The following is an 11,068-nucleotide window of genomic DNA, read 5'->3' on the forward strand; positions in this document are numbered from 1 at the left end:
AATGACTCAGGAAGAGAACAGAGCAGCAACTGGTGCTAATTGACAGTGAAACACACAGGAGAACAAATGTCTGAAATGGATTCCAAGGCAGTCAATTCAGTCAGGGGTTTAGCTGGAACGCAGCAAGATTAATGCCTCCACATCGGTTTTCTGTATACACAACGTACATTTGACTTTTCCCTGCCATTCAGCATCTCAGTTTTCCACTGAGGAATGTTGGCAGTGTTTCTGCGCTTTAATTAATGTTAATGTTTTTATAGAGTCCAGCAGGGGAAAGAAGGATTTATTTAAACTGTGCGAAGGTAAATCACATGAAGCGCGGCTATTTGAGAAGCGAGGGATGAGAAATTGTGTTAATGCGACTTCAGAGTTGGTTTTTAAGCAATGTTGCATTTGGGATTTCTTTTCCACTGCCCTGGATTGAGTATTGTTGGAATGACAGAGGGATTGTCTCTACATTAGTGAGCGCCCAGCTGTTACTGTGCATATCCTTGTAATCAGTTTATTTTCCACCTTCGGAAATGTGCTTGCAGCCAACTCTCGTTGTTCGCAACCCCCTCTATCGCAAATCTGTTTTCTCGTGCAGGTGTACAAACAACAAAGAACAGTACAGCACAGGAACAGGCCCTTCAGCCCATCAAGTCTGTGCTGACACAGATGCCTCTCTAATCTAATATTTTCTTGCCTCTAAGTGGTCCATATACCTCCATTCCCTGCCTATTCATGTACCTATCCAGATGCCTCTTGAACGTTGTTATAGAATGTTGTATATAGAAAAGCCGGCAATCGGGACTAGTTTAATGGTGAAAAGAGGGTGCCATGGACAAGTTGTGCCATAGAGGTTTACAGCATGGAAACAGGCCCTTCGGCCCAACTTGTCCATGCCGCCCTTTTTTTTTGAACCCCTAAGCTAATCCCAATTGCCCGCATTTGGCCCATATCCCTCTATACCAATCTTACCCATGTAACTATCTAAACGCTTTTTAAAAGACAAAACTGTACCCGCCTCTACTACTACCTCTGGCAGCTTGTTCCAGACATTCACCAACCACCCTCTGTGTGAAAACATTGCCCCTCTGGACACTTTTGTATCTCTCCCCTCTCACCTTAAACCTGTGCCCTCTAGTTTTAGACTCCCCTACCTTTGGGAAAAGATATTGACTATCTACCTTGTCTATGCCCCTCATTATTTTATAGACCTCTATAAGGTCACCCCTCAGCCTCCTACGCTCCAGGGAAAAGAGTCCCAATCTATCCAGCCTCTTCTTATAACTCAAACCATCAAGTCTCGGCAGCATCCTAGTAAGTCTTTTCTGCACTCTTTCGAGTTTAATTATATCCTTTCTATAATCGGGTGACCAGAAGTGTGTACAGTTCTGGGTCACCCTATTATAGGGCAAGAGGGCCTGTTTCCATGCTGTAAACCTCTATGACTCTCTGGGGAGGAGTGTTTCTGACAATGCATGCAATGTAGTTGTGTGTTTCCATGCACAATCCCTCACCAACGTGTACATTGACCTTGTGTGATCATAAATAAGTTAAAAACTCTGAACCTCCAGACTCCCTGGTTTGCAAAGTATTAACTCCTGGGCAATGTCTGTCTCAGAGCAGTAAACTCGGCTGTAAAGCTGAAAGTAAAGCCAGAGTAAAGTTTTGAAAAGCCACAGAATAATAAAGGCTTGGGTATGGAGCTGCGGAACTTTGTGACGGGATTCATGTCAGCTCGCTGCTTCGCAGGGCCTGAATGGACTCACATCCTGTTCACCTGGTCGCCTGGAGGTGGTCTGAAGATTTATGTCAATGGGACGTTCAGCATCAACGACACTTATGGGAAGCAGGCCCTGGATTATGAAAGTCAGTCCACGAACCAGGTGCATTTCACCAAGGACGAGCAGTCCTACGGTCAGTACGTGACAGGATCCTTCGACGAGTTTGTGATCTGGGAGCGTGAGCTCACGCCACACGAGGTTCAGCTGTACTACAATGCCACCACAGGTAAGCCTACATTTATATAGCGCCTGTCACCGCCTCAGGATTTCTCAAAGACCTGCGCCCACTACAGCACGGTGGCACAGTGATTAGCACTGCTGCCTCATGGCGCCAGTCTACCTGGGTTCAATTCTGGCCTCAGGTCACTGTGTGGAGTTTGCATGTTCTCCCCGTGTCTGCGTGGGTTTCCTCCGGGTGCTCCGGCTTCCTCCCACAGTCCAAAGCTGTGCGGGGTTAGGTGGATTGGCCTTGCTAAATTGCCGCTTAGTGTTCCCAGATGTGTAGGTTGTGGGGGAATGCAAAACTAGGGGTCATAGTTTGAGAATAAGAGACAAACCTTTCAAAACTGAGGTGAGGAGACATTTTTTCACTTTCTGGTGAATGTGTGGAATTCACTACCACAGAAAGTAATTGAGGTCAAAACGCTGTGTGATTTCAAGAAGAAATTAGATTTAGCTCTTGGGACTAAAGGGATCAAGGGATATGGGGGGAAGGGGGAGATCAGGATATCGAATTCGATGATCAGCCATGATCGAAATGAATGGCGGAGCAGGCTCGAAGGGCCGAATGGCCGACTCCTGCTTCTAGTTTCTATGTTTCTATGTTTGTATGCCAGGGGGATGAGCGGGGTAAAGATGTGAGGTTACAGGGATAGGGCCTGGGTAAGATGCTCTGTCAGAGAGTCGGTGCAGACTTGATGGGCCGAATGGCCTCCTCCTGAACTGCAGGGATTCTATGATTCTATGATTACAACACTGATTACAAATTGGGAAAAGCATCATTTGCTGTAGAATGCTCTGTGACATCAGGTGGTCGTATGAGGTGGTATCTCAATGAAAATGTTTTCTGATGGAAAGTGTTCTTCTCTGAGGCGGATTGTGGCTTTTTATTCACCATTTTAGCTGCCGGAAATGACCAGAAAATGATGAGTAATAAAACATTCAAAGAAATAATGGCAAACCATGGACGAATGTGTCTGTGCTCTCTCCCCAGGTCTCCCTCTTTGTCCAACTCAGAGAGCATCCATGCCACCCCCGAGGGAGTTGGATTCGAGCTTCGCAACGACAGACCCGTCTGTAAGTGTCCAACACCAGAATTTCAGTTCTTCCCTGAACCGTTTCCGAGATCAGATCGGGGGCATTTGAGTGAAGTGTTGGTGGTACAATCACATCAAAATGTTCTCCGTTCTTTCCAGCTGTCTACAAAGAGTTATTCCCCCGACACAGTCAGTCCCAAAGAGGGAACAGAGACATTTCAGTATCCCGTCACGACGGATGATTTCCTCGAATCGTCTTTAGATCTTCCCAATGAAACTCTGCAACATCAAACTGCATCCAACCTGACTAAGGTAAGGCTCCTTTGCTAATTAATAATCACACGGTTAGTGGCGACATCTGTACCCCTCTTCTTGATGAAAGAAAAGATTCATAGAAACATAATGTAGTCACTGTTGCAATGAAAGATACATAGAAACTAGAAGCAGGAGTCGGCCATTTGGCCCTTCGAGCCTGCTCCGCCATTCATTTTGATCACGGCTGATCATCAAATTCAATATCCTGATTCCTCTCTTCTCCCCATATCCCTTGATCCCTTTAGCCCCAAGAGCTACATAGAGTCATAGGTCATAGAGGTTTACAGCATGGAAACAGGCTCTTCAGTCCAACTTGTCCATGCCGCCCTTTTATTTAAACCCCTAAGCGAGTCCCAATTGCCCGCATTTGGCCCAGATCCCTCGATACCCATCTTACCCATGTAACTGTCTAAATGCTTTCTAAAAGACAAAATTGTATCCACCTCCACTACTACCTCTGGCAGCTTGTTCCAGAAACTCACCACCCTCTGTGTGAAAAAATTGCTCCTCTGGACCCTTTTGTATCTCTCCCCTCTCACCTTAAACCTATGCCCCCTAGTTTTAGACTCCCCTACCTTTGGGAGAAGATATTGACTATCTAGCTGATCTATGCCCCTCATTATTTTATAGACCTCTATGAGATCACCCCTAAACCTCCTATGCTCCAGGAAAAAAAGTCCCAGTTTATCCAGCCTCTCCTTATAACTCAAACCATCAAGTCCCAGTAGCATCCTAGTAAATCTTTTCCGCACTCTTTCTCGTTTAATCATATCCTTTCTATAATAGGGTGACCAGAACTGTACACAGTATTCCAAGTGTGGCCTTCCCAATATCTTGAACAACTTCAACAAGACATCCCAACTCCTGTATTCAAAGTTCTGACCAATGAAACCAAGCATGCTGAATGCCTTCTTCACCACTCTGTCCACTTGTGACTCCACTTTCAAGGAGCTATGATCATGTACCCCTAGATCGTTTTGTTCTGTAACTTTCCCCAATGCCCTACCACTAACTGAGTAAGTCCTGCCCTGGTTCAATCTACCAAAATGCATCACCTCGCATTTATCTAAATTAAACTTCATCCCATTCATCAGCCCACTGGCCCAATTGATCAAGATCCCATTGCAATTGGAGATAACCTTCTTCACTGTCCACTATGCCATCAATCTTGGGTCATCTGCAAACTTACTAACCATGCCTCCTATATTCTCATCCAAATCATTAATATAAATGACAAATAACAGTGGATCCAGCACTGATCCCTGAGGCACACTGCTGGTCACAGGCCTCCAGTTTGAAAAACAACCCTCTACAACCACCCTTTGGCTTCTGTCATCAAGCCAATTTTGTATCCATTTAGCTATCTCACCCTGGATCTCGTGAGATTTAACCTTATGGAACAACCTACCATGTGGTACTTGTCAAAGGCCTTGCTAACGTCCATGTAGACAACATCAACTGCACTGCCCTCATCTACCTTCTTGGTTACCCCTTCAAAAAACTCAATCAAATTTGTGAGACATGATTTTCTACTCACAAAGCCATGCTGACTGTCCCTAATCAGTCCTTGCATCTCTAAATGCCTGTTGATCCTGTCTCTCAAAATACCTTCCAACAACTTACCCACCACAGATGTGAGGCTCACTGGCCTGTAGTTCCCAGGCTTTTCCCTGCAGCCCTTTTTAAACAAAGGCACAACATTTGCCACCCTCCAATCTTCAGGCACCTCACCCGTGACTATCGATGATTCAAATATCTCTGCTGGGGGACCCGCAATTTCCTCCCTAGCCTCCCACAAAGTCCTGGGATACACTTCATCAGGTCCCGGGGATTTATCTACCTTGATGCACTTTAAGACTTCCAGCACCTCCTTCCCTGTAATATGTACACTCCTCAAGACATCACTATTTATTTCCCCAAGTTCCCTGACATCCATGCTTTTCTCAATTGTAAATACTGATGAGAAATATTCATTTAGGATCTCGCCCATTTCTTGTGGATCTGCACATAGATGATCTTGTTGATCCTTAAGAGGCCCTACTCTCTCATTTGTTACTCTTTTGCCCTTTATGTATTTGTAGAAGCTCTTTGGATTCTCCTTTGGCTTATCTGCCAAAACAATCTCGTGTCCCCTTTTTGCCCTCCTGATTTATCTCTTAACTCTACTCCTACACCCCCAATACTCTTCAAGGGATTCACTTGATCCCAGCTGCCTATGCATGTCATGTACCTCTTTCTTCTTCTTGACCAGGGCTTCAGTATCCTGAGTCATCCAGGGTTCTTGACTTCTGCCAACCTTGCCCTTCACTCTAAGAGGAATGTGCTTACCCTGAACCCTGGTTAACACACTTTTGAAAGCCTCCCACTTACCAGATGTCCCTTTGCCTTCCCACAGATTCCCCCAATTAACTTTTGAAAGTTCCTGCCTGATGCCATCAAAATTGGCCTTGCCCCAATTTAGAATTTTAACTTTTGGGCCAGACCTATCATTCTCCATAGCTATCTTAAAACTAATAAAATTATGATCCAAAGTGATCCCTCACCAACACTTCTGTCACCTGCCCTTCCTTATTTCCCAAGAGGAGGTCAAGTTTTGCCCCCTCTCTAGTCGGGCCATCCACATACTGAATGAGAAATTCCTCCTGAATACACTCAACAAATTTCTCTCCATCCAACCCTCTAGTACTATGGCTGTCCCAGTCAATGTTGGGAAAGTTAAAATCTCCGACTATTACCACCCTATTTTTCTTGGAGCTATCTGTAATCTCCTTACATATTTGCTCCTCAATTTCCCTACGACTATTTAGGGCCCTATAGTACAACACTATCAAAGTGATTTCCCCCTTCTTATTTCTCAGTTCTACCCATATAGACTCAGTGGCTGAACCCTCGGATATATCCCCTCTCAGTACGGCCGAGATGTTTTCCCTAATCAAAAGTGCAACTCCCCCTCCTCTCTTACCACCTGTTCTATCTTTTCTATGGTATCTGTACCCTGGAACATTGAGCTGCCAGTCCTGTCCCTCCCTTAGCCATGTTTCAATAATTGCTATAATATCTCAGTCCCATGTACCATATCTAATGGTTTATGGGGCTGGGATATTATAGCATATCTAATTTCTTCTTAAAATCACACAATGTTTTGGCCTCAACTACATTCTGTGGGAGTGAATTCCACACATTCACCACCCTCTGGGTGAAGAAATTTCTCCTCACCTCAGTTCTAAAAGGTTTACCCCTTATCCTCAAACTATGACCCCTAGTTCTGGACTCCCCCACCATTGGGAACATTCTTTCTGAATCTACCCTGTCTAACCCTGTTAGAATTTTATAGGTTTCTATTCAACATTCATTCTTTCCATCTGTAATAACTCCACTGAGGTTAAAGTCCCGTCACCAAGTTACTTTATTTACACCATACATCTGTACACAGCCAGCTCTCCAGTTGCTCCCTGCTGAATGCAGGCTGGGAGTCTGACACACCTGCTTTAAATAAGGAGCATGAGGCTCCCTGATTTAACCATAAGTTAGGACTCATCAGGTAGTTCATCCTCCAGCAAGCCAACCTCATTGTCCTGGCTGAAGTCATCACACCATCCAAAGTCAGCTTCTTTCTTTAACATTTGGATGAAGCAGCCAGAGATTGAGGCTGCTTTGGGCTAACTGAGAACTTTCTGACAAGAAGCTGGGGTTGATGTCTCATTAGGAAATGGGAATGAGGGAGCGAGAGGAGATTTTGTTGGGCCATTTTCTGGTATTCTGTGCTGGAGGGCGAGAGGTCACATTCCATCAGTGCAACGAATGAAATTGAAGTTGACAAAGTTTGTGAAATACCATCAAAGCAAATGGAATGTGCTGATTGTTAATAAAACCCATCAGAACATTAGGAATGGGAGCAGGAGTTGGCCACTTAGCCCCTCAAGCCTCCTGCACCATTCAATAAGATCATGGCTGATGTTCTACATCAAGTTCACCTTCCCTCAATATCCTTAATCCCCTCAGTATCCAAGCTGCCACTGATCCCAGTCAATCCTTGAGTATCCACAGCTCTTTGGGATGGAGAATTTCATAGATTCACAAATTCTCCCCATCTCAGTCCTAAATGACCAACCTCTGAATCTGAGACTATGAGCTTTAGTTCCAGACTCCCCAGGGATTGGACACAGCCTCGCAGCATCCACCCTATCAGCTCCTCTTAAACAACTCTTCCAACAAAAACTGAAAATGCTGGAAAATCTCAGCGGGTCTGACAGCTTCTGTGGAGAGAGAATAGAGCCAATGTTTCAAGTCTGGATAACCCTTCATCAGAGCTATTCCTTGCTGTATCCGTCTTGCATCCTCTGTAAACTTAACTCATTCAAAACTCACGGCAATCCTCCATTGTCCAGCTCCTTCTATGTTCACCGACCTCCATTGTCACCCTGTCTGGTATGATCTTGTTTTCAAATCCCTCCATGAGCTTCTCCCTCCCTATTTCTGTCATTTCCTCCAGGTCTCTCTGTCTTTCCAATTCAGTCCATTTGGAACATCTCCGGATGTAATCACTGGGTCATTGACGGCTGTGCCTCCAGCTGCCCTGACTCGAACCTCTGAAACCTGCTGCCTTAACCACCTCATCTCTTCACTTGTACTTGCTCCTTAAAGCTACTCCATAAGACCCACCTCTTTACCTGTCCGATAATCTCTTCATGTGGTTCAGGGTCAAGTCTTGTTTGATAATGATCCAGTAAAGCACCTCGGGATAGTTTACAGTGCTAAAGACACTATATAAATGCAAGTTGTTGTTGTTGCTGCAGTGTGTTGGTGTATTCTAAGGTAACGTAGTGTTATTGTCACTGGATTAGTAATCCAGAGACCCCAGGCAAGATCTGGGGACTGGGGTTCAAATCTCACCACGGCAGATGGTGAAATTTGAATTCAATAAAAATCTGGAATGAAAAGCCTACTGATGACCATGAAACCATTGTCGATTGTTGTAAAAACCCATCTGCTTCACTAATGTCCTTTAGGGAAGGAAATCTGCCATCCTTACCCGGTCTGGCCTACATGTGACTCCAGATCCGCAGTATCTGAAATGGAGGGCAGTTAAGGATGGGCAATAAATGCTGACCCAGCCAGCGACACCCACATCCCCGTGAATGAATAACTTGACTCTTGTGGAGTCAAGTCTTTAATGTTCAAAAGTCTCCCCTGGTGTCACAGGCAATCTGCTGTCGCCACCACCTCCAGATGTTGTGCTGGGTAGGGTCTGGCACAGAGCATGACATCCTTGGCAATGGTGGTAATATCTAACTGAATTGTTTTGTTGTTTTTCTAGAACTTTCTCCAGACAGTTGGTGAAGTTCTGGCCTTGCCGAGTTGGAGTGGGCCAGCTGAGGTATGTATGGTTTTGGTGTGTGTTGGTGGGGTGGTCACTCCGGGGTTTGGAGCAGTGCCTCTTTCACTTCCCTCCAGGGTTTAACATCTGGACTGATGCAGTTTGGGAGATTTGTGACATTTGTCAAAGATTGGAGAATAGAATGGCATTGGGACCCACCGACAAAAGTCCGTGTTTGAAATCTTTGGAGAGTGAGACACTGCACCAAAGGCAGAATTTTAATTTCTGTAGGGTCTTTCACCATCTATGAGCTCTGAGGAGAGATTGGAGATGTTGGGGTTATTTTCCTTGGAACAAAGAAGGCTGAGGGCTGACTTGATAAAGATGTACGAAATTAGCAGGGGAAGAGATAGAGTGGACAGGATAACATTGTTTTGCTTGGTGGAGAATTCTAGAACCAGAGGACATAGATTCAAGATAAGCGGCAGTAGGTGTAGAGGGGACATGAGTAGGAACTTTTACACGCAGAGGGTGGTGGGTGTCTGGAATTCACTGCCCGAGTTGGTGGTGGAGGCAGAGACCCTAAACTCTTTTACAAAGTACGGTGGCACAGTGATTAGCATTGCTGCCTCACAGCGCCAGGGACCCGGGTTCAATTCCGATCTTGGGTGACTGTCTGTGTGGAGTCTGCACGTTCTCCCCATGTCTCCCTGGGTTTCCTCCGGGTGCTCCAGGTTCCCCCACAGTCCGAAAGATGTGCTGGTTAGGTGGATTGGCCAAAGTTAATGTAAGCTATAGTGCTGGGGGTTTAGCAGAGTAAATATGTGGGGTTATGGGGAAAGGGCCTAGGTGGAATTGTTGTCGTGCACGATGGGCTCGAAGGGCCGAATGGCCTCTGTCTGCACTGTGAGGATTCTATGATTCTATGGTTCTAAATATTTGGATTTGCATCTTAAGTGTTGGAAGCTGCAGGGCTATGGGCCGGGTGCAGCAAGGTGGGATTAGGAAGGACGCTTTCCAGTCTTGGGGCGAGCGTGACTGGAAAATCCCACTCGAAGATTCAGAGAAGGTCAGCAATTGTTCAAAAGCCACCGGAGACCAACAAATAACTAAACTCCTGGTTTGTTCTCCATTAAAACATATTGTTATGAAAAAGGAAGTTGGGATTTTTAAAAATCCATGAATTCAAAGGAAAGTTGGTCGTTTGATTGGGTGCAGTTTGGAATATAAAAATCTATTCTCACTGGAGTGTACAGACGAGGACCCATAGCGGGTTCTGAGGAACAATCTCCCTGATTCTGGTTGAGAAGAGAAGTTACTGTGAACCACTGAAAAGTTTCAGCACAGAAGAAGGCCATTTGGCCCATCTTGTCCATACTAGCTCAAGGACAGCCAGGTGTCCTTTCTAATCCCACCTTGCTGCACTCGGCCCATAGCGCTGCGAGATAGGATCGCCTGGAGCTCTTCAGCCGAGTGTCAGTCCGACTCAGTCACCACCTCACCGGATCTCCAGCCCAATATTTATCTTCATTTAATTGTAGTTATTTCCATTATTGACTGTTTCTCGCTCAGTGTTACAGTTTTGATTCCAATGCAGCGAGAGTTGTTTAAAGCTCAGTGCAGGGCAAGTGCAGCATTTTAATTCTTTGTTTTATTCCCCCCGCCCTCCCCCCACAGTCTGCGACTGTTGTGAGTGGATTGATTGGAATGGTCGACAAGGTCATGACTCACGTGGGAAGCAACTTGGAAGGAAACCCCAGCTCCGTCGTGAGCATCGAGGGAAGCTCCCCCGTGGCCGGTGGGTGTTCCAACGTCTCGTTCTGCCCACGTTTCTCTTGTCTACTCTTCTCCTGACAAATGGGCAGGGCTAGAGACTCATGCGGACATACACAGACACACGCAGACACATGCAGACACACGCAGTCACATGCAGACACACAGACACACGCAGACACGCGCAGACACGCGCAGACACACGCAGTCACATGCAGACACACAGACACACGCAGACACGCGCAGACACGCGCAGACACACGCAGACACATGCAGACACACGCAGTCACATGCAGACACACAGACACACGCAGACACGCGCAGACACGCGCAGACACATGCAGTCACATGCAGACACACAGACACACGCAGACACATGCAGACACACGCAGTCACATGCAGACACACAGACACACGCAGACACATGCAGACACATGCAGTCACATGCAGACACACAGACACACGCAGACACACGCAGACACATGCAGACACACGCAGTCACATGCAGACACACAGACACACGCAGACACATGCAGTCACATGCAGACACACAGACACACGCAGACACATGCAGTCACATGCAGTCACATGCAGTCACACGCAGTCACATGCAGACACACAGACACATGCAGTCACAT

General features: G+C 46.1%; 1 protein-coding gene across 1 annotated transcript in view; it reads left to right on the top strand.

Annotated features, from left to right (window-relative positions):
- Nucleotides 1–11,068, top strand: part of adgrd1 (adhesion G protein-coupled receptor D1) — a 273,065-nt gene that overhangs the window by 21,608 nt on the left and 240,389 nt on the right. The window contains exons 6-10 of the mRNA XM_078227665.1: nt 1,738–1,995; nt 2,983–3,065; nt 3,185–3,337; nt 8,658–8,717; nt 10,335–10,455. Of these exons, the coding sequence (XP_078083791.1) occupies nt 1,738–1,995; nt 2,983–3,065; nt 3,185–3,337; nt 8,658–8,717; nt 10,335–10,455 (675 nt within the window). The remainder of the gene's footprint in view (nt 1–1,737; nt 1,996–2,982; nt 3,066–3,184; nt 3,338–8,657; nt 8,718–10,334; nt 10,456–11,068) is intronic.

This window comes from Mustelus asterias, chromosome 13 (genome assembly GCF_964213995.1).
Source record: "Mustelus asterias chromosome 13, sMusAst1.hap1.1, whole genome shotgun sequence".
Taxonomy (NCBI): Eukaryota; Metazoa; Chordata; class Chondrichthyes; order Carcharhiniformes; family Triakidae; genus Mustelus; species Mustelus asterias.